At 40.7% G+C, this 24,157-nt stretch overlaps 1 protein-coding gene across 3 annotated transcripts; it reads left to right on the top strand.

The window, feature by feature from the left end:
* The first annotated feature begins 6,720 nt into the window (after positions 1-6,720).
* On the top strand, positions 6,721-23,100 carry GSS (glutathione synthetase). Of its 3 annotated transcripts, none has more exons than XM_054979170.1 (13): positions 6,721-6,783; positions 9,637-9,796; positions 10,937-11,082; positions 11,969-12,044; positions 12,827-12,966; positions 13,714-13,830; positions 14,046-14,126; positions 15,728-15,805; positions 16,791-16,857; positions 18,003-18,197; positions 18,435-18,516; positions 19,425-19,614; positions 21,249-23,100. In XM_054979170.1, the coding sequence occupies exons 2-13, from the start codon at positions 9,668-9,670 to the stop codon at positions 21,370-21,372; spliced, it is 1,425 nt and encodes a 474-aa protein (XP_054835145.1). In that variant the 5' UTR covers positions 6,721-6,783; positions 9,637-9,667; the 3' UTR covers positions 21,373-23,100. The 3 variants fall into 3 exon arrangements, with proteins under 3 accessions (XP_054835145.1, XP_054835146.1, XP_054835144.1); XM_054979171.1 differs by having other exon boundaries at positions 6,783-6,797; XM_054979169.1 differs by lacking the exon at positions 6,721-6,783 and adding an exon at positions 7,179-7,499.
* Positions 23,101-24,157: the final 1,057 nt, after the last annotated feature.

Here is a 24,157-nt window from a genome sequence, read left to right as displayed (position 1 = left end):
CCAAATGCTCTTTTAACAGTTGACTGGAATTTTTTTGTTTACTGTCAACACATTTGTGGTACTTACGAAATCTAACTGGTTCCTTGACCAGTGTTTTATTTATTTCAGTAGATGCTAATGATGGTTTGAAACATTCACCTGCATCATTTTCCGAATCTTCTGTTTCTGTACAAGGAAAAGAAACTTGCTCGCTTTTCTTATGGCTAGAAGTCAGAAGGTAGTCAGCTGGTGTCTGCTTTTGATATAGCTTGTTTAATACACATGCTTCCTTAACTACATGAAAGGTTGGCTGCTTTACTGACTTCTCAGTGACGATCAGATGAGGGATTCCACTACTTAAACAAAAAGTATCCTGACAAGCCCCATCACATGGTGGATAATCACTTGTCTGGTAGCCTTTAAATGTGAAATGCAGCAGAGACTCTGGAGATGATTCTACTTGAGAGTCTCTAGGGTTTTCTAATTTTTGCACTTGTAGAAGGAGGCAATTTTTGCAACAATCTGTGAAGTTGGTTGGGGTGTTTTCTGAGATCAGTACAGTTTCATTTAATTTGCTTTCTCCTTTTTTTGTCTTAAATGAACTGCATGGAAGATTTTGATGAAAGCACTGACAGAGATCACTTTCACTATCAGAAGCAACCAGGTCTACAGAACAAGGGGAAAAAATTACCATCAGCTCAAGAAAATTCTTTTCCCGCATACAATTCATTGTTTTCTAAATGCTGTTATTTACAGAGGAGTTAGCCGTGTTAGTCTGTGGTAGCAAAATCAAAAAGAGTCCAGTAGCACCTTTAAGACTAACCAATTTTATTGTAGCATAAGCTTTCGAGAATCAAGTTCTCTTCGTCAGATGCCTGATACAGAGACTGGTCAAATACAGAAGAGGAGGAGAGAGAAGAGGCAATTAGGGGGAGGGTGCAATCAAAACATTCCTTTGCTAGTATATGTAAACATCTTTTAGTGTGTGTATCAGTTGGCTTCAAAGGAGTTTGCCCTGTTAGTTTGTAGCAGCCAAACAGCTAGACCATCCAATTCCAATGCAGTATGAGCCTTCGATAACCACAGCTCTCCCTGCCAGATGCATCTGACAAAGAGATCTGTGGTTCCCGAAAGCCCACGCCAGGTGCCACTGAGCTCCCCCAGACCCCACCTCTGTAAAGGAAATCTGTTACCTGTGGTAATGTGATAACCATTCATAGTCATTTATGTACAGTTCGTACTCACTCACAATTACTTCGAATTTGGTGACAACTTATATCTACAGATTAATGGCACAGCCATGGGCACACGCATGGCACCACAATATGCTAACATATTCATGGCGGACTTGGAACAACGCTTCCTCAGCTCCCATCCACTGGAACCACTACTATACTTAAGATTCCTGGATGACATCTTCATCATTTGGACCCATGGGAAGGAAGCTGTTGAGAGATTTCATCAGGACTTCAATAACTTTCACCCTACTATCAACCTAAGCCTGGACCACTCTACACAACAGGTACACTTCCTGGACACCACTGTACAACTACATAATGGACGAATAAATACCACCTTATACCGGAAACCAACAGACCGATACTCATATCTACATGCCTCCAGCTACCACCCTAAACATACCACTCGGTCTATTGTCTACAGCCAAGCCTTACGTTACAACCGTATCTGCTCCAATGCTCTCGACCGAGACTCACACTTAAGAGATTTACAACAAGCATTTTTGGGACTACAGTACCCACCAAATGAAGTGAAGAAACAAATCAACAGGGCCAGACTAGTACCCAGAAACAGTCTACTCCAGGACAAACCTAAAGGAACTAACAACAGAACACCACTGGTTGTCACCTATAGCTCCCAGCTCAAACCCATCCAACGTATCATCAGTGAGCTACAACCCATCCCGGAAAATGATACCTCTCTCTCAGAAGCCCTGGGTGGAAGACCTTTCCTTGCCTACAGACAGCCCCCCAACCTTAAATGACTTCTCACTCACAACCATGAATCGGCCAGCAGAGTCACCAGCACAGGTACCAGGCCCTGCAACAGACCCAGATGCCAGCTCTGCTCCTATATCTACCCAGGGAATACAATTACAGGACCCAATGGCATCAACTACACTGTCTCTGGCTCTTACAGCTGCTCATCCTCCAATCTGATATATGCCCTCATGTGCCAACAATGTCCTTCTGCTCTGTACATTGGACAAACCAGCCAACCTCTATGCAAAAGAATAAATGGACACAAATCTGACATTAGAAATGGAAACATCCAGAAACCAGTGGGAGAACACTTCAATCTACCAGGACATTCCATCAAAGACTTAAAGGTCGCAGTAGTTCAACAGAAACCTTTCAAAAACAAAATCCAACGGGAGGCTGCTGAACTGGAATTCATATGCAAATTTGAGTCTGTCAAGCTGGGACTGAATAGGGACTATGAATGGTTATCACATTACCACAGGTAACAGATTTCCTTTACAGAGGTGGGGTCTGGGGGAGCTCAGTGGCACCTGGCGTGGGCTTTCAGGAACCACAGATCTCTTTGTCAGATGCATCTGGCAGGGAGAGCTGTGGTTATCGAAGGCTCATACTGCATTGGAATTGGATGGTCTAGCTGTTTGGCTGCTACAAACTAACAGGGCAAACTCCTTTGAAGCCAACTGATACACACACTAAAAGGAGATGTTTACATATACTAGCAAAGGAATGTTTTGATTGCACCATCCCCCTTCCTCCCCCTAATTGCCTCTTCTCTCTCCTCCTCTTCTGTATTTGACCAGTCTCTGTATCAGGCATCTGACGAAGAGAACTTGATTCTCGAAAGCTTATGCTACAATAAAATTGGTTAGTCTTAAAGTTGCTACTGGACTCTTTTTGATTTTGCTGTTATTTACGTAATCCATGATTCTAACACAAGCAACAAATGTAATGCAGAATGAAACTGCCAAAGTACTCTATGTTTAAACAACCCTGTAATAGTTTGATATCCAGTTTACCTCCTGCTCCAATCAAGCTGCATTGTACCTTCAAATCCTGATGCCCTCCCTTGTAAAACCCGCCCACCTCTGGCTGGGATATAAAGGCTCAGGGATCTCCATTCCTACCCCTGTCTGAAGAAGGGAGCTCTGACTCTTGAAAGCTTATACTGTGAAAATCTTGTTGCTCTCTAAGGTGCCACTGGACTCAAATCCTGCTGCAGACCAACACAGCTACCCATCTAACACTTTACCTTTGTAGCTACTTTCTTCCCAACGGTCAGAGTAATAATCACATTCACTTTCTGTATCACAGTCTGCTGAGTTGTTGCTGGACATATCACCTAAAACACAAATATAGCATAAGAAGCCTTTATAAGCCAAATTAATTTTAAAAGAGCAATGTATAATACTGCTGCATACTTCTATGTATAAAAATTAATTCTCACGTTGTTATTGGATTGCTTGCAACAGACCTAATTTTGGAGCCAATGGTTTCAAATATAATTTTTGCCCCTAGCTGCCCCATGAAGTCAATGGATCTTTGAACAGTGATATTTAATTCATGCTGTAAAGTACAGAGTTAGGGTTTTTATGCAACACTATTTACATTTTAATCTATTCTGAAGATTCAGGCAGTCAATAACAAAAATGTAGTGCATGCTAAAGCACACTGTTATACCTAGTACCCAGAAACAGTACAGTAAAACCCAAGTACAGTAAAAAACAATAAAAAAACTCCCATTACATACTATCCACAAAAGCATAAAAACAAAAATACGAGCATTGAACAATCATGATTCTCCTTCTATTATTGTGTTGCCAGATCCATCCTCTATACAGGTATGACCATAATTAATCCAATCTAGATATATCACTATGTGGGGTATTCTGTCAAATTTTACCAAGATGTGGATCTAATCTCTTTTAATCTCCAATTGCCGCAAAATGCTGTGGCTCGACTGTTAGCAGGAGCGAGCAGGAGCATGAACATCACTCCCATCCTACAGTCACTCCATTGAGCAGTTACCATGCTCAATTCAAGGTATTGGTTATTACATACAAAGCTCTTCATGGCCTTGGCTCAGCATACCTACAAGATCGCCTCACTCCTTATGTCCTTCCATGGTAGCTTCGCTCATCTGAACAGGGTCTCTTGCAGGTGCCAGCCTGCACATGGGCAAAATCAACAGCAGCCCACATACGAGCTTTCTCTGTGGTGGCCCCTACCCTGTGGAACGGCCTGCCTGAGGAGCTCAGGAGAGCCCCCACTCTCCTGGCTTTCCGCAAACAATGCAAAACCGAATTATTCAAAAAGGTTTTTTACTCAGATCGGAAGGATTATAGGGAGGGGTCTCAAATGTTTCACTAACGGAACTAGGGACCATAGATTTCACCACTACATTGCCTTGCATATTATCTGTTGCTTGAATATGTACTCTTACACTACCTGTACTTCATGTTTATCTAATGTCAGTCCTAGAATTGATTATGTTCTGTTTCAGCACAGATCCTTGCTAATGCTACATCTTTGTAAAATCCTATGACATTGTTGTGGAAATGTCCTTGATACAGTATGGAAATGTTCCCGATACTGATTGCACTAATCTCACACTATGTAATCCACCTTGAGTCTCTAAATGACATAAATAAATAAAAAATAACTATGTTCAACAGCCAGTCTTGAACGTTTGGCATAGTTTTTTGCTTCCTTGTATCACCTTTGCATCACCAGCGATGACATGATGTTGCATTGAAAACTGCATTGCAACCTCGTAAGTCTTCCCGTTTCCCTCCGTTTCTTCCCCTTCCAGCCAGCTGAGTGGCAGGGAGGTGTGAGCTAGGGGGCAAGCAGCTAGCAACCTTATAAGAATGGGCTAAGGGAAGGGTGTAATGGAAAATTCAGCCTCTGGAAAATGGCCTGGGCATCATCATCATTAATTTATTTACAAAGTTTATACTCTACCTTTCTGACTTCCTTAGGCCAGTCTGGCTGCAGAAATATTATGTAAGTAGCACAAATAAATTGTTATAAGAGACTGCTATGTCCAAGATCTCCTTGGGCACATAAAGCTAGTCTTGCAGTTTAAGCAGGCCCATGGCTCATCAAGGCTGCTTTGCAAGAAAGTCAGACATTGAAAGGTAGGTACTTCGGTTGTGCTAAGACACCACAAGTCCAGTCATGAAAATAGCACCACTTTTATGTTTCCTATTACCTGCAATGCACATAGTTACAGGCAGGAAACTGATACAGGATGAACACTTTTTGATGAGCTGTATGTCCCTTCAAATCTGTGCCTAAATTCTTAAAGTCTTGAGCTAAAAGAAGCACAGTACAAGAGATTTGTCTGTTCCAAAGATCCACTGTTTGGAGGGAAAGTACTTTAGCAGAGATTTCTTTAAAGAATTTGTCCTTTCTCCTAAACTCCTAGAATCCAACGGGAGTTTTTTCCCAGGACAGTGCACCCAACATATTAAAGATTTAAGAAATATAGTAATAGATATGGATAAGAACTTAAGTACCCTAAAAGTCCTCAATTGGAAATGTGAAAATAAATCAGAGAACCCTCACACAGTAGATCTGACATTCAAAAACAATAACTGAGAATTTTCCTACAAATATATTCTTGCATGTATTTAACTGACAGACCAAAATGATAACTTTGTAAAGCAACAAGAAAAACACTATCTTGACTTCACAACTGTTCAGAAATATTTAACTAATCCCATCCTAAACCGAGTTATGCCTGTCTAATTCCACTGACCTCAAAGGGCTCAAAACGATGTAACATTATTAGTATTGTACTATAAAGGCTTCCTAGAATATTGAAAAAAAAATCAAATGCTTTTATCTTAACTGCCAATTTTAGCCCTGTGATATTTATTCCAGATGGTTGTGATGAAATGAGATCTATGCTGGGATAAATTCTGTTCGCTTTTCTGGTGCCACTTGAACTCTGCTTGATATTAGTTCTATTTGACAATCGGGCCATTGCCTCAGCAGTTTTTTTGAGACATCCTCCAGCACAAGGAATGAGGCTTCTCTCGTCTTGTTCCAATCCAGCTCAGTCAACCCCTTTCCCAATGGAAGGACGCGTGATTGATGCCCGTTGGCTTTCCCCCCGCTCTGACTTCACTAGGGCAACCCCTTCCTCACCTGCAGGCGTTGCCCCTTCCAGTTCTTACAGCGCTTCCACCCCCATTGCCCTTTCCCGACATTTCACTTAAAGTTTAGGGAGCTCATGAGTGACGTCAGAGATCCTCACAATCCGTCATGTGACGCCACTGCACCTCTGTGACGAAGCAAGGTTTTATGCCCTTCTCCTTTTGGGAACCTGGCGAGTGTAACAGGCGACCCCCCCCCCCCTTTTTCCAGGGTGCTTCAACGAGAAACGACGGTTAGAATTCAAACCAGCCAATTGGAGTGTGCGTAATGCAAACATTCACTCTCACGGCCCTCGAAATCCTAAGTATTACATCCATGTTCCAGTCATGAAGCCCATCTCCGTTCCCTTCGCCCGGACAATCAGAGCGCGCCCCTGAATATGACCCCGGGCACGCGAAAAAATCCCAACCACGAAACCTCCGTTATGCAGCGCGCCGCGCCTCCTTTAACTACTTTGGTTCCACCCTGGCGTTTAGCATTCCTCTGCGGCTATTGTGCAAAAGACCTGCCGTTCAGGAGGGAAAGGCCGCCTCCATTCGTTGATAGGCTGATCAGCTCAGCCAATCCGGCGAGGCGGCGTCTGGCTCTTGTGCCTAGAGAGTTAAGCGGCCACAGCAGGGGACTTTCGCAAGAGCCGTTCCAGGTACCCGGATATAAGTATGAAGGGGAGGGAGGAGGGGAAAGAAGCCTGATGTCAATCGCCTTTCAGCGGTCATGCAGGCAGCTTTGACCCGCGGGGGAGGGGGTGCCGCTCTGAGGGGAGGTTGGGGGGAGTAGGGGCGCTTCCCTTTGAGTAGGAGGGACTCTGAGGGCAAGACGGTGCCGCTCGTCCCATCCACCCCCCCTCCCATGACTTGGAAGGGTGGGTGAGATAATGAGGGCTGAGTAGCCTTTGCTTCCTTCCTTTGATGGGGGGGGGGGGTTGAGGGAAATTCTGAGGGTGGGCTGGGTCTCCATTGAGGGGACCCATGACTAGAAGATAAAGGTCACCTTTGAAATGCAGGCACTAGTAACAGATTTCCTATGAGAACGAAGTTGTCAAAATGCCTTTTAAAAAGTTTATTATTATTATTATTATTATTATTATTATTATTATTATTCAGTTTGTGTTAGGCTGTTGATAGGGAGCGATTGGAGGCTGGAGTCCAGAAAATGGTCAAGAGAGAAAGCAGGAACAAACTGCCTAGTCATAATTTGTGTCTGAGATGGGCCACAAATGATTCAGCATTTGCTTCCTTCTGTTTGACTAGAAGATCTTTTCCTTTGAATCCACCCCCCCACACACACCCGGTTGATTTTCTTTATGACACTGGTCGAAGGAGTATGGTATTTTTTAGAAAGTATTAAAAACCCAGAGAGGTAAGATGTTCCCCCACCTATAAAAATACTATCAGTTATGTACGTTGAGCTCAGATTTTTCTCCCAGTATACTTCACAAACGACTGTGTTGTATACATAGGAGGAAATATGCTTCCTAGTTTGTTTTACCTTTGAAGGTGTACTTGTTGCTTTTAGCAGCAGCTGTTTCAACTTGCCTAGTTAAATGGCTAGAAACCCTTTGAATACTGTTGTGATTAGAACTATTATAGGTTAATGGCCTTTTTGGATCTGGCTTTGTGTAAAACTGTCTTATTGAGCAAGCTCTTCAAATTTAATGTGATCACTGCTTCGACATGAAGAATCAACTACCCATGTCCTTGGGGCCTAATTATTCTACTTGTTGGCACATGAATAATTGTAACATATTCATACTTCATTGCTAATGTATCTTAGCTCTGTCCAAGAGATACAAGTACCTGATACACCTTGGAAATGCATTCAAAAATAAAACAGAGACACAGGTTCTTCTGACAGAATTGGGATATTGCATCAATGCAGTTTTTCTCCCTGTCCAATATGACTATATTAACCTGTCCTATATGAACAAACACAGAAATCTCACTGCATTCTGGGAGCTCATGCTAACAATGTCAGCTGCTGGACACAGGCAGGTTATGCAGACACAGCCTGGCAGTTGTCACAAAAGAACAGTGTAATAAATTGATGACAGCGTGACATTTGTATTGTAGCTTTGTTCATACACATGCTGCTGTTCATTTTCATGTAACTTATGTTTATTCTAAACATGTGAAGGAAAGTTGCTATCATTATTTCAATAAAAATGACTAAAACTGATCTAGTTAGCTCTCCCTCAAGCTACTAGTACATACCAGCCCCCATACTTACAAAGAATAAAAGCTATGAGTGTGTATGGAGGTCAGGGGGTTAATCAGGGAGCTGTTGCAGTGGGAAAAATTATCCCCCTTCATTCCTCATTACCATGCCCCAGTACCACATATCCTTCCCATGATGCTGCTTTTAAAAGCTAAATTACATATGAGGGTGGGCAAAACAGTTTTTCTGAAAGGTGTTTTTATAAAAGGAATTAAGTTGTAGTATAATGGAATGGCCCACTTTTATAAAGGGAACATGGTTGTAGTCAGTTCCTCTGTTTATTGTATAATCTCACTCTTACTGCATTATTTTCTACTTTTGTAAGCTGGGTATAGAGGATGGAGGGTTCACTTTGGATGTGCATTATATGGGTTGATCTCTTACAAAGCTCATTTGTACAATTTGGTATCTTGGTCTGACCTGGTTTTGCCGGGTTATTTAGAACAGGTATCCTTAACCCTTTTGAGTCAGCAAATATCTTTGGAATTCTGACATAGGATAGTGGGAACAACCACAAAATGGCTGCCACAGGAGGCAGCACCAACCACAAAATGTCAGGGAGTGAAATTATGCTTAACTCTCATAGTAATTTTTCAACATGTCAGGCAGAAACTGTTTAACAGGACAGTTTTAAAAAATGAACAAAATGTTTAAAATTATTTTCTTCTTGCTTACTCACAACTTATACTTCAACTTATGCGGTGAAGATCCTTATGCTGGGACGGCAGCTGCTGCCAAAGCCATGTATTTTTGAATGCCCAGCCAATCACGTAACCAATGGCCAATCTAAAGCTCTGCTGCACAAAAGACCTACCTGAACCTCCCCACTTTTTGTAAATGTTAAGCACAAGGAAAGCTGTGGGTGAGCTCCATGGTGGCTATGGGCACTGCTGGGAACCCATGATTTACAATATAAGCGTCTGAGTATCAAGTGGATGATACAAATGTATCAAAGAAAGTTACAAATTCCTTCTGAAAATTCAAAAACAGTTGATTTGAGTCCCTCTTTTTCATTATCTATCTGCCCAAAATAACTTACCAAATCATAATGGGTTTTTGTTGGGGTCAGGAACAGGAAAGGAGCATATTTAGAGTGCAGCATAGCTTGGGTATCTTCAGTGTCAAGACTGTTAAGATCTTTTGTCAATAACAAAAGAAAATGCAGTTTCCAGTATTAGGTTTTCTGCCTGAGTATGATATAAAGAAAGCTTTATTGAAAAACCCTTTAAAAGCTGTGGCTGAGTGGCTGTCATGCTGTGTGATTCTTGTTAATTGTTTTCAGTCTTCTAGGGACTGCTTCCTTATCCTTTGCAATGACTGCTCTTTGGGATGATATTTTACATAATGACCAGCTCATTCAGTATGTGGCCCCAATTGCAGTGGATGCAGCACTACTTGAAGGAGTTCTAATGAGGACCAAAGATGACCCCAATGCATCTGATGTAAGCTGAAAACTAGATTTCATGCAAATATGTAGACAAATCTAGCCTTGTATACCTTAGAAGGAAACTAGAAAAAGGGAGGGTGGGTGTCTCAGCCCAGTTATAACACTTGCTTGGCCTTGTCCCAGACTGCCAGATGATTTTGAGTAGTGTCATGCTGCTGTCCAAACAGGGTCATGGCAGTGCTGCATATTTCACTGTTACCTATAAAACTGACCCATTCTGTCCTTTGGTATAGCATGATGTATGTTTTGCTTACTGGGTTATTTGGGCCAACTGTGGTTGTTTTTGCAGCCCCATTTGCTTTCAGTAGCAGGTTTGACTTCTACTATGTAATGCTGTGAAATAATTATATGTAATGAATAACCTGTCGGTATATGGCTGGGAAATGTGAACTAAGCAGTACATATGAGGAGATGGTTTCAGACTCACTTCATGTACCATTCGGTTACAGTATTTATAGTCCCCCTTTCTCACTGAGACTCAAGGCAGATTACACAGGATATGCATGATAGTGGGCAAACTGAGGACCACTGCATGTGTGATGCTGGGAAATCCATGACTGGATATCCATAACATCTATTAAAGGGAAGTAGAAGTCTGGACTTCGATGCCTGGAGGGGTGAGGAGTGTTGCAAATCCAAATATCCTCTTTTTACCCATATTTCCCCCCTTCTAGGTTAAAAGCAGCCCAAGAAAATTGATTTTGATCAGTGAAACTATTCAGGGACAAGGATTATATCTCTTCCCTCCTATACTATAGCCTTGATACAAATTGAGGTCATATAGGACTGCCATTTCCCTTCCCAATTAAAAAAAAACACTGGGAGAATATGATCATGATCTTCCAGATCTCATCTGATTTGCCTTAGTTTATGTAATTCAACATTTTAGTCTATCGTTCTCTCTTGTGTGATTCCTGTACTAGTTTCCTGTATACATTTGTGGTCCCTCCCTCTTCTTGTTGTTTTATGCCACTTAGGAGAAAGCTGACCCCAATCCTTAAGGTTTGGATTACTTTTGACATGGTGAACTCTGTGTAGGGCTTAGGATTTGCACAACTGCTGTAGATATTAAGCATATTCCCTGTGGGAAAGGAATATGTAGTTAATATATCTGTTACTGCCCCATTAACAACAGGTTGTGAATTATGCTCCCTTTACACTGCTCCCGTCTGTAGTATCAAGCAGTCTTCTTGAGCAAGCCTATTCAGTTCAACAAGATTTTAATCTGCTTGTGGATGAAGTTAGCCAAAATACAGCATTCTTGGAGTCCACTCTTGCTAGGTATGTCTGTCATATTATAATTAAGTAATATCTTGAATGGAAACCTTCCATTAATGATGGATATATTTCTTGCACTGATACTGCATTATTTGCAACCCTCAACCTACGTTTTTGAATGTCTTCCAGTCATTCACAACCTTACCACCTCTTGAAGGGCATTTAAATACTTGAACATAAAAGGCTGGAAACACCCAAGTTTCTGATTTGACATTTCTAAGAACTACATGAAATACAGCATATTGTTTTAAGGTTTTCTTCACAGAAGTTCTGCACTCGTACTGAAAGTGTTTTCCTTACCTCCTTAGGTAAAATTTTGTCAGTTGAACTTCAGCTTGTCATGTACCTATTAAAATATTCACGGTAGATATTTTTAAAGTCTGTTAGGAGGATACTTTAATTCTGTAGAGTGAAGTCAGGTTCAGTCAGAGACAAACTATGGGGTCCTGGGATTCCTTTCCCTCTCAAGTAAGTTGACTTTCATGGTCCCACCATAATTTGCCATTGCTCCTGAACCACCATTTTGTTTTCTGCCTTACAAGCTACGATTCCAAACCAGAATTTGGAACTTTGATTTGTAGAATGCAGAGCAAACCATAATGTGGTTTGGACATAAAGACAAGCTATGCATCTGACCATGCCTGAGGCTTGATCGTTTATGTGAAGTAATTCCATTTGATTTTCTTGGTACGTGCTACTCCTGCATAATATGTCCAGGGTCACAGCATAGATTACATCTGCTGTTGCTACTGAGATCAGAGCATTGAACCTTTTGGCAAAGAATATTATTTTGTTCAAGTTGTTTTGATAAGACTTTCTTCAGGTAATTTTCTTGTTTTGTCATAGCAATGTAAATGCTTCATTTGTCTTCCTTTTCTGTCCTTCCCAGTACTATTAAAGTGGATGACTTTACAGCACAGCTTTTTAAAATCTATAGGCAAGTTTTGAAAGAAGGAGTTACTCAGGTATGTCATATGAATGTTCCTGTTGCTTAAATATTCTCCTTTAAAAAGTTGTAATTCCATAATCTGTAAAACTCATCTGAATTGTTCAGTTGATATAGACATGCTTATTCCTAGAGCATAAATGAAGGCAGAAGTTGCTCCTGTGTGAGGCATTTAGTTATTCTAGTTCCAGAAGCTGTCTCAAACCTGTGTGGCACTTACACAGCAATCCAGTAGCTTTTTTAGCTGTCTGACTAAAATATAAGATGTTTTAGTTAGCACTTGACATATAACATTGCCAGTGTAGTTGTCAGTTGAATGCAGAAGCATTGTGTTATGATTTCCAGTACAGCTAAACTATGAAGCTGTGATATATTGTCGAAGGCTTTCACGGCTGGAGAACGATGTTTGTTGTGGATTTTCCGGGCTGTATAGCCGTGGTCTTGGCATTGCAGTTCCTGACGTTTCGCCAGCAGCTGTGGCTGGCATCTTCAGAGGTGTAGCACAAAAAGACAGAGATCTCTCAGTGTCACAGTGTCACTGAGAGACTGTGACACTGAGAGATCTCTGTCTTTTGGTGCTACACCTCTGAAGATGACAGCCACAGCTGCTGGCGAAACGTCAGGAATGCCAAGACCACGGCTATACAGCCCGGAAAATCCACAACAACCATATGAAGCTGTGAATCAACTCGTTGCAGGGGCAAGTGCGAGTCTCCAAATAAGTTGGCTGAGGATGTTTTGTGAGGTCTGACAGTGATCGCTTACTACATATGCCTCTTGTTATTTTTCTGTCCTGTTCAGACAGTGGTTTTAGGAATCAATCGCTCTGACTACATGTTTGATCAGGAAACAAATAGCACTCCAGCTCTAAAGCAAGTAGAAATCAATACCATTGCCGCCAGCTTTGGAGGACTCACATCACGGACCACTGCAGTACATCGGTAAGTTGCCAGCAAAGTGACAGACTCTGGTGTTGTAACCCTGAGCAGTTAACTCCCTTCAGACTTCAGTGGATTTAGATCGGTGTAACTTGGTTTAGGATTGCACTGCATTGCATATTCTCAGCAGTGCAGCTTATGGTTACTCTACAGACAATCTTGTCCATGTACTTTTTGAGTCTGGGCAGTTCATCATTCTGCTGTTGTAGGCAGGATCAATGAGGTATGGAAGATTATGAAGCCCCTCTCTTCATCCACTGGAAATCCTGCTCAGTTCCTTCTGAGGTTTTATCTACATATTTTCAAGCTTACTTGACAATCTAATGCATGCTTCTTAAACATGAAAGCTGATCTTTCTCAGAATGCTAAATTCTGTCCCTGATGTCAATTTTTTCAATGCAATTGTAGAACGCCTGTGAAAAATCAGTCTCGAATATAGGAACTCTAGTTCTCTTAGGTCACTTCATCTGTTACATTTTGCACACCAGAATATTCTAAGGAATACAAAATGTCATTAATCAACATATGTATGCATATATAGCAATTGGGACCCTGTACATAAAGGAGTGATGTTTATTTAGAGTATTTATATACCCTGGATCAGTGTTGTGTAGTCCTAGTGGGCGTACCCTGATAACAAAAAGGCCATCATATCATACAATCTAGAAAGTAGTTCTTGCTTAATTCCAAGGTTATATACATTAATTGTATTCTGATTTCTTGTCACATATATTTGCTTCATTATCACAGTCACGTGTTGAATGTTTTGGGGAAGTTCACAGAAGCGTCAAAATTGCTGACCAATAATCCATCTAAAGGGATCGCTATGGGCATTGCAAAAGCTTGGGAACTCTATGGTTCAGACAGGTAAGAAAGAGCCAGCAAGAAAATGTACTCTCCTATGTGTATACACACACTGGTCCAACATAACTTCATTGTGAGGGGGCAGCTACAATATTGATTTTACTGTATTTTGTGATTTTTGTCTCTTTAATTTTGATTTCCCAGGTTACCTCTTACATCCCTTGTGTTTCTTTTCTGTTTTTCATGCACACACAGAAAATAATGTGTGTTTGTTTCAGAGCGGTGGTAATGTTCTTGGTTGAAGAAACTCAGAGGAATATTTTTGACCAACGCTGTGTAGAAAATGAGCTCTGGAAGAGGTAATTGTCTAATATAATAACATAATAATAACATTCGATTTATATACCGCCCTTCAGGACAACTTAATGCCCACTCAGAGCAGTTTACAAAGTGTTATTATTACCCCACAACAATCACCCTGTGAGGTGGGTGGGTGGGGCTGAGATTGCTCCAGAGAACTGTGACTCGCCCAAGGTCACCCAGCTGGCTTCATGGAGGAGTGGGGAATCAAACCCGGCTCTCCAGATTAGATTCCCGTGCTCTTAACCACTACACCAAACTGGCTCTTATATTAGGAGGATGTGAGGTTTCAGGGAAAGCTATTTTATTAGTCCCCTGAAAGTGGATGTGTCTTTCTCTTAAGAACAGCCCTTAACTCTCCCACTGAAGTTAGTAGGTCTTAAAAGTACTTAAGTCAGCCCGATTTGTTCTCAGTGTGATGTTTACTTACATGTAAAGTTGTCTTAGAATGTAAAAGTTGCTTTTTAATCTTCTTGATAGTACTGCACTGCAGTTCATATACAGCTGCTTCTATCTTACTGTACCTAGGCTCTAAAACAGGGGTCCACAACTTTTCCAGCCTGCAGACACCTTTGGAATTCTGGCACAGGGTGGTGGGCGCCATCACGAAATGGCTGCCATGGGAGGCGGAGCCAGCCACAAATTTTTAGGGAGTAAGGTTATGCATAACTCTGATAGTAGGTCTTCAGCATTTTAGGCAGAACTTCTATGTAACAGAAAGTCTTTTAAAATTAGCTTATTGTTTAAAATATTTTCTTGCATACACACAAAGTAAGTATAGATATAGGGCTAGCTAAAAAGCTAAGAAACCCTCATCTGGCAATATGTGTCTTCATGTTGTAGACATCTAATGCAAAAGGAAAAGAAAGAAAATGCTTCTTGTGGCTATCCCTTTACATGAGTCCTTTTCTCATGAGCCCAGCCGTTTAACCTTCACTGTTACTTATAAGAATGATTGTTGGTGCTGAAGGGCTGATGAGAGTTCCTTGCACACGTATACAGTACGAGAACAGCTCTGGCAAGATTTTGACAGGAACATACATGATTTTTAAGCGAACAAAATTTGATGTAGTGATGTAAGTACATTAAGACTTGGAATATCTGAGGATTTCAATAGAAATGCAAATATGTTGCATTAAGCACTTTAGCCATGAAGCCCAATCATGTTTAGTCAGAGTCAAGTCCCACTGTGTTATTATAATATCAGTTTGTTATTAGCACAGAAAACCACTGTGTGTTTTATACCACAAATATCGAAAACTCAACAAGCCTCACTTGTTCCCACTCACTTTCTAAAAACATTTGGCAGGTACCAGGAAAGGTGCCACATTGGTGACCCATGTTCTAAAAAATAGTGCGTTTAAATCAAGTTGTTCATCACTTGACTGCTGGTGTTAGGTTTTAGTTTGATCATTTCTTTCACCTTTATTAAAGCAATACTGTGGTACAAATTATTCTTTTTCTTCAATTGGGTTTAATTCTGCACACCTTCCCCAAAGTTATTTTTGAGCTCTGATGTTATAACTGGAAAACGACTTAACTTGAATGCGTCCATTTCTCATTGCAAAGGTCAATACCTTTTGTCACTTGTTTTCTAAAGGAATATCCGAGTGATCCGAAGGAGGTTTAAAGATGTGTTTGAAAAGGCATCTTTGGGTAATGACAAGAGATTGCATATGTAAGTTTTCCTCACAGAGTTGCCATTGAGTATGGGCAAGTGCACAGTTCTCTTCTGCCATTTGTCATGTTTCTGTTTGTGTCAAAAATAACACAGAGTGTAGATTAATACCTAACTTTAGGGCTAGATGTTTGCAGGTGTTCACACGTCCAGCTTAATGTAGGCTGTAACATGTTCTGGTAGTTAAACAATGACTGTTATGTTTCTTCCCATGCTTCCAGATATACTCTAATGCATCGAACTAAAAGTTTATGTGGATTTTCTCAAATTCTTCAATAAGAGAGTTAATCCTTGTATCCATAAACAAAATAGGGTTACGCAAACCCTATGTTAATCCAATGGTGATCACTTCCCTACAGTTGTATGAAATTTTACCTTAAATTAGAATCTTAACTGCTTAGAAACAGGACTCCTTTGGCATCTTAAAACCTGACCATATTTTCCCAGCATAAGCTGCCATGATGGGCTAGAGCCCACTTCATGCAGTCTTATATGGGAATAAAATTTTGTTAGTCTTTAAAGTACCTTAAGACTCCTGCTAATTTTTGTAGCAACAGACTAAATTCCTACTCCTATTAAATTAGTGGGGAGGATCCTACCCTACAGTGAGCAAAGTTTGTTTATTTACTGAAATATTTATAGCCTACCTTTCTTTTTGGCTCACGTTTGAAGCCTTCCTCCAACTTAAGTGGCTCTGCTGTTGGATGGGAGCTCCTTAAGCGGGAGGAAAGAGGTATGCTCAACTGAGAGATTCCGATGTGCCCAAGGTCACCTAGCAGGCCTCCATGGTTGAACAAGGGATCCAAACCCGCTTGTCCAAGGTCCTTCTTCGACATTCTAACCACTATCCCACACCAGGACCCGGGAGGATGGTTGGATTCACCCTGTTGACTTCGCAGGGCTACTGATCTACTGCTTTCATATTGTGCCCTTGTTGATAGGTTAATGAAATGTGGGATTGATTTTTTTTTATCTTTAACTCCAGAGATGGGGAGGAAGTTGCAGTGGTGTACTATCGAGAAGGTTATGTGCCAAAAAGTTACAATAAACAGGTCAGTACTGTTGTTTTGAATCCTTAATTGTATCAGACATGAACTTGCAGAGCTGAGTTTCCAGTGTGAATTTAATACATTGAAGTCATCAGTTAAACAGTACTGTATTCCATACTAGCATGCTTGTTTATGCTGACACCAAGATTTCACATGAGTAGCCCAGTCTGGGAATATAGTTGATGCATGTGTAGGAGCAGGAGCTTACTGTTCTCGGCTGAGTGTTCTCCCTCTTGCTTAAGATTGTGGCTTTTGGACTGCTATGACTATTTTAAACAGAGGTTTTCAGTTGGGGGTGGGATGTGGGTTTACTTCAAGAACTTAACTGTAATGGTTCTTATAACTGACTCTTGCATCGTATTAGTAGCCTGCCATGGATAAACAGAAATGGAGTTTTTTCAGCCACTTCCTTGGTCTGTGATCTAAGAAATTCTCAGAGGTTGTTGCTGTGCTTCCTTTTGCTATATGTTAAACTGTAATGGCATGTGTGTTTCTATTTATTTTTACTTACATATGAATTCTTCTCCTCCAAGAGAACATGGAAAGATGTGCCTAGTCCATCTAGTCAGTTTTGGTCCCCCTCTGTGATCTTAGGGGAATAGCATTCTGAGATGTTCTCTAAGAATTCTCTTGTGAACAGAAACGTCCTCTGACTAACATCTTGCTATGTTCCCAATGCCACCTTATTAAAGAATGTATCAACAGCTATTCTGAGTCACTGAAGGATACTATTATGAATATATGGAGTTGTTATACCAATGGTCTGATTCAACCCATCTTGCTCAATATTGCTCTAACAGCAGCTCTCCAGCATCTTAGGTAGGGTAAAACTTGCCACCTGCGATCATTTAACCAGAGATGTTAAGGATTAAACCTGACACCTTTCAACAGGTGCTCTGTCACTGAGTCACAATCTCTGTTGGATTATCCTGGATGGTTCTGCTTTCTTTTGGAGCAATTTGTATTCCAGAAAGATCCACAATATGTAATGAAAGAACTTAGCATTGCTAGCGACTATTAATTTCTGCTCTGGCATCATGGAGTTGTAGAATATGCAACAGTTCTGATTGGAAACTCTTAAATAAAGAATAGATGCTTACATTGGAAACCAGTGTGAGATGAATGACATTTGCTGTATTTATCCTAAGAACTGGGAAGCACGGTTGCTGTTGGAAAGGTCCAGAGCAGTGAAGTGCCCTGATATTGCCACACAGCTTGCTGGGACCAAAAAAGTTCAGCAGGAGCTGAGCCAACCAGGAACACTAGAAAAGCTGCTGCCCAATAAACCTGAAGCAGTGGCTCGAATAAGAGCAACATTCACTGGCCTCTACTCTCTGGAAATGGTAAGGAGTGATGCTTTGTCCTGTCTTTGGTTTGTATGTACACTGCTATCATTGTGTTTACAAAGATGGTAGGAAAGCAGTGCAAGTTAATTCAATTAAGTAATCTGCGCATGGCAATATTGGATTGTTTTGTCTAGAAAATTCTGTACTGTGCCCTAGAACTCTGTTGTTGGAAGCCAAAACTGAGAAAAAGTTACACCATAATAAAATATTAGGGGTACTTTTTTTTCTCTGCAGGATGAAGAAGGTGATAAGATGGTTGCCATGGCCATAGCTGATCCAGAGCGGTTTGTTTTAAAACCTCAGCGGGAAGGAGGAGGTACTTGGTTCTCTCTCTTATGATGAGCACAACAGTCCACTGAAGAATTGGGTATTATCATTGACTAGAACAGGGCTTCTGTTACAGTTCTCTTAGGGCTTATCTACATGATCATTCCTCTTTATTGTGCAAGAATAGAAGTATTGTATTGTAGTCAGAAATCTGTTTTAGAAGCAATAGGGCAGCACATATCTACAGCACTGAATATCCCAAATGAAATTTAGTACGGATAGGACCAGCTATAGGCTTGTGGGTGGAGGACCTCTGGGCCCTCCATTAAACCCCACTAAATGTGCTGTCCCTTTAGGCATAAATACAGCCTTCTGAAGGAAAGCACAACTCTTTTCATAATCTTTTAACCCCCATCAGTGCCAGCAGAGTTCAAAAGGAGCACCAAAAAAGGTTCTCTCTTTTCCATGTCTCATTCCCAGGAGAAACCTGCCCTTCCTTGTGGGAGCAGGATGGCCCAAGCACCTCTGGTCAGCCATGTTCCCTCTGCCAAGCCGTGCTTCTTAGCAGTTGTCCCACCATACAGACCCCATGCTAAACATATTTACATTAATAAATGTTGCAGAAACTTGAAATGCTAGTCCTAAGTATATTTATATTTTACAAGCATTTATTTGCAAGTAGGGGGTGAGAGTTCTAGAGTCTCCCTACTTATTCTGTAACATTTACTGTCTGCATTTGACATCTACTAGCAGTGAAGGGAAGGAAGCCTGAAAAAGAACCTCTTTCAAGGCAGATGTTTTATCCCAACAAAATGGTAGTCTGCTCGTCACTTACAATGTGGCCAAGGATGAGTGTGTATTTTCTTTCTATTCTGTATTTGCTGGGGTAGCTTCAGGGACAACTGCATTTACTAGTTGCTCCAGCTGTGTTAATTTGAACTTCTGTTATATTGTCAGGGAACAATCTCTATGGTGGTGAGCTCAAACAAGTTCTGGAGAAGATTAAAGACAGTCCTGAGAGGACTTCTTACATTCTCATGGACAAGATAAGACCTCTTCCAGCACTGAATTACTTGCTGAGGGCTCACAGCCCACTGAAAATATCAGAATGTGTGTCTGAATTAGGAATCTTTGGTGTCTATGTCCGGTAAGAAAGCACCTTTATTTACTGGACCAAGGCCTTCACTTTGAAAAAAATATATTCATATATGACTGCTGCTTTTCAAAGAGCAGCACTTTCCACTAGCATGCTGGTTAAAATTCTATATATACTCAGTGAATACAGAACAAAGTACTAATGTGTGCACTTAACAATATTGGGCAAAAAAGCAGTTTGAATCAATAAATGGAAAATGGATGCTTTTAAGGGCATTTTAGTTAGATGCTTTTATGCCACGTTCATCATGTAAGTATATTTCAAATCACTGAACCTTCATTGCACATCTTCAAGAGGTTAGTCCAGAGGCATGGGATAGCCACTGAAAAGCCGCAATTTATTTATTTGTTTTAGGCTATTTCTATGCTGCCTCTTCACAGTCCTGTTTGAGGAAGCTTACAAATTAAAAACCACAATATTAAAACACAGTATAAAAACTATCCATAAAACAGAAACAGGCCATTGAAAAGGTGACCAACCTCTAATTAAAAACCCAGCTTAAAAGATAGGATTTTAGCCAGCCACCTAAAAGAAAGTGAAGTGGGCACAGGTGAGCTTCAAGGCAGAAGTGGGTTAACCAAGGGGGAAGTGCCACCACAGAAAATGCTGTCTCTAGTCACCATCCCTCTCACCTCCAAAGGCAGAAACAGAGAGAGCAGGGCTTGAGAGGAGGTTCTTAACTGGCAGGCTGGATAGTATGGGAGAAGGCAGTCTTTTGGGAATCCTGGCCCCAAGCCAGTAGGCCCTTAAAGGTAAGAACCGGCATTTTGAATTGTGCCCAGAAACAGGTGGGTAACTAGTGTAGATCGTTTAGCACAGGGGTGATATGATCCCTGATATGATCAGACAGTAGACTGACTGCTGCATTTTAACCAATTGAAGTTTTAAGTAAGAGTGGAACCACCAAACCACAGCGCCCCCTACTCCCAGCCCAGTCCACCTCTCCAGAAGGATTCCCATGGTTGATGGTGTCAAAAGCTGCTGGGAGGTTAAAGAGAATTAACAAAGAGACACTACCTCCCCCTCCCCCATCATGGCAACATTTCCACCCATATGTCTACAGCCCAGGTCATCTCTATTCCACGGGTCAACCAGGGCTGCAACAGGAGTGCCAACCTTGCTGACCAGAAAGACCCCCAAGAGACATCAGGAACCTCTTGGAATCAATCAGCCTCCTGGGGCAGACCATCCTAATTGTCCCCCCACGCTTGCAGCAGCTTTAAGAGTCCATGAGTCTAAATGTCACCAGCTAATGGTCAGTCTATAACAAGGGCAGAATGGAAAATTACCGTATTACCAAATCATTTATCTTATCGCCTGAGAAAACCAACTCGAGAAAACCTACTGTACGAGTCAGTACCAAAAAGTTCTGGGATAATCCCATTGTTGTCATGGTGGCCAAGAAGTCTTTAATCAAAAACTGCACGTTTGATGGTAGAAAGAACAATCCTGTTTAAAGCAGAGGCCTTTCCAGCTAGGGTCAATCTGTCATGTATCTGAACTGAACTTCAGTTTGTTCTCTCTCAGCCATTTGACCATCACATTCAGACACTTTGTACTTCTGATACTCAGTTGTTCAATGCTTTTCAGTGCCTGCATTTTGAGGGGTTTTTTTTCTCTTGCAGGCAAGGTAAAGATCTCATAATGAACAAACATGCTGGTCACCTCTTGCGAACGAAAGCTGTAGAACACGCAGATGGTGGAGTAGCAGCTGGAGTAGCTGTATTAGATACTCCCTATGTGATATGAAAACACAATACCTCCTCATCACCAGCATCCTCACTGTGCTTGAAGTGGGACCAGTTTTCTTTGAGGGCATGATTGCCAAATGGTGAATAATCAGGTCTACACTAGAAGCCCTGCTCTGTTATAATCTTAAGGCCAAATGGTAGCAAAGTTGTGCTGATTTTCACATCATTTCTTCTATGTCTGACAGTAATGATAACCAGTTGACCTGCATTGACAACTGCTTCCTGCTTGATGTACCTCATGGACCTCTAATCCTTTTTGTGGTTCTGTGATGGACAAGATGTTCTGAACAGATATTACATGGATAAGACTGTACAAGTTTTTACTACAACTATCCCCTTAATCAAGTGCCTGATTTGCATTTGACTTGATAACTAATTTTCTCTCTTTTCAATCTACTTGGGGCGGGGAATACTTCTTCCTGAGTGAAATGGATGGTTTTCTTCGCATTGTACTAGTTCCTGTTCTTACATTCCTGATAGACCAACATATGACTACAGAATACATTTTTTCAGTCAGTTCCCCTTAGACTCTTCAGATGATTAAATACTCAGTATATGCCTGGATCTTAGTTACCATAAAGAACATGAGAAGGGTGGGCAGTTTTGCAATGTAAACTCTAGAGAAGGAAGGGTTAAAATGCTTGTGACCCTTTGACTGTAGCCGAATGAGTCTTTAGACTCATCTTAACTGAAAATTAATGTGTCATTTATCTTATGCCATTTTGATGAGTAAATAATCAGTGCTACAGAGTGAACAAACATCTCTTTACTGCTTTGTTTTAAGAGAGATGTGAAAAATAGACAAGAGATGTATTCATATTCAAATCTCAATATATATTTTAAAATACATTCAATCAAGTATTCTTTTGAAAGGTCTCAATTTATATTAAAAGTCCAGAAATTTTAAAGAGATGGAACATAATTTTTGATGGAACATGTAAATCCAGTGTGTGGGGAAGGGGTAATTGATGAGGGGGGGGAAGCACAATTTTAATTCAACTACTAATTCTGTATGAGAGGTTACTTTGGAATAACAGCTTCTCAGGTAACATAAGCTGCTTTTTAAGTTTATGGGAATTCATACAACGTGCAGTATGGTGGGGGGGGGCGGTTCAAGTGTCCGCTGTTCAGAAAAAAACCTGAATTTTTTTCATGGTTCTTTAAGATCACACTTAGTATACACAGAAAATTTATGCCTTTGGAGAGAAAAGGTTTATGGCTTAATTAACCACACAATATTAAGGACCAGTGAATACTAGCCATACCAAAATCATCACTAATGGCTAAAATGAACTTTGTTAATAAAAGGGCTCAATACATATTGGAAAATATTAGTAGCAATTGTTTTTCCTTTTTTCTCTTGATACTTTATTTCTAGGCTTTTTATTTCAGCATCTTAGTGCCCAGCAGAACTAAAATTCTTCATTCATAGTGTATATGCAACTTGTTTGCATATAGTAATAGTTGTCCACCTAAGTTCACATATACCTCCCCAGACCAGATAAATTGCCCTACCTCAATGGGATCTACTCACAACATTACATTTATAAAACTTCAGATGTTCAACTATATTCTTAAACTACAATTTTTGCATAGATCCTATTATTAATGATATGGTTGCAAGGCATCACATATTAAAACATTATATACATCAAAAATCAATACAAAAAACACAAAAGTAAATTACAGTATCTACAACTTCTACCAACCCTCAGTGACATCACCATATTCCTCTAAAGGCTTTCTGAAATAAATATTTACTTCCTTCTAACAGCAAATAGGCAATGACTCCTACATACAACTAGAGAGCCCCTTCCAAAGAATTGGAGTTACAGCAGAAAGAATTCTCAGAAGCTCATCTGTGGTTCCAGCTGACGTGAGGCAGAATATGGCATCCAGGTTTTTAGAACTTTTAGCAGGAAAGAACTAGCAACCTTGAATTGAACCTGAAAATAAATAGGCATAATTTGCTCACAGTAGCCTACACCAACTAACAGACTAGCTGCCATGTTTTTGCACAAGATGAAGTTTGAGTTACCTTCAAGGTTAGCCCCACAGTGTGTGTGGACATATCCTTTTCAAATACAGCATCTTTGAACCAACTGCCTCCTTAGTGTGACTGCAACAAGTTGTCCTTCGAGACATATTTTGAACAGCCCACATTTAATGCAACAATGCAAGTTTACTTGTATACTGTATGGGGTGTTAGCACATCTCTTGAGTGATTTGTAAAGTTCTGTGTGCAGCTTCAGTCTGTGATATGCAACTGTTAGAAATAGAATATTTGCAACAAACAGATCAAATGTTTTTAAATGTAAGCTGATACTGGATGTGAAATCCTCATTGTATTCATTGTTACAAGTACAGTACTTTTAAGTATTTCACAGCATTGCTTGATACACAAATTTCATTCCAAATGGTCATACATGTATGGCCAGTAACCTTAGTGAAATTGAAGCAAAATCGTTTTAAAACCAAAATCTGTTTCACAGTACAAACCCAGAAATCTGAAACTTTAGGTTGACAAGTATTGCTCAGATCCAGGAATGTCCCTATCTCCCAATTTCCCTCCATTAGGCATGGAAATGGAACAATTAGAATAAATGAACCTAATTCTACTGAACACTAAACTGACTGCTGCAGGTTAGGTTCAAATTTCAACCAAACAATGCTGCTTGTATGGGGGAGGAGCTAATGCTGCTTATGTCCAGTCCCAAATCTAAGCAAGGGTTCCTTATGAAAGGACAAATTCTTAGGAAACCACAGGTGGATCCTCCCCCCAC

Source organism: Eublepharis macularius, chromosome 5 (assembly GCF_028583425.1).
Source record: "Eublepharis macularius isolate TG4126 chromosome 5, MPM_Emac_v1.0, whole genome shotgun sequence".
NCBI classification, from domain to species: domain Eukaryota; kingdom Metazoa; phylum Chordata; class Lepidosauria; order Squamata; family Eublepharidae; genus Eublepharis; species Eublepharis macularius.
The sequence above is the reverse complement of the archived record's forward strand: the minus strand, read 5'-3'. Positions and strand labels throughout refer to the sequence as shown.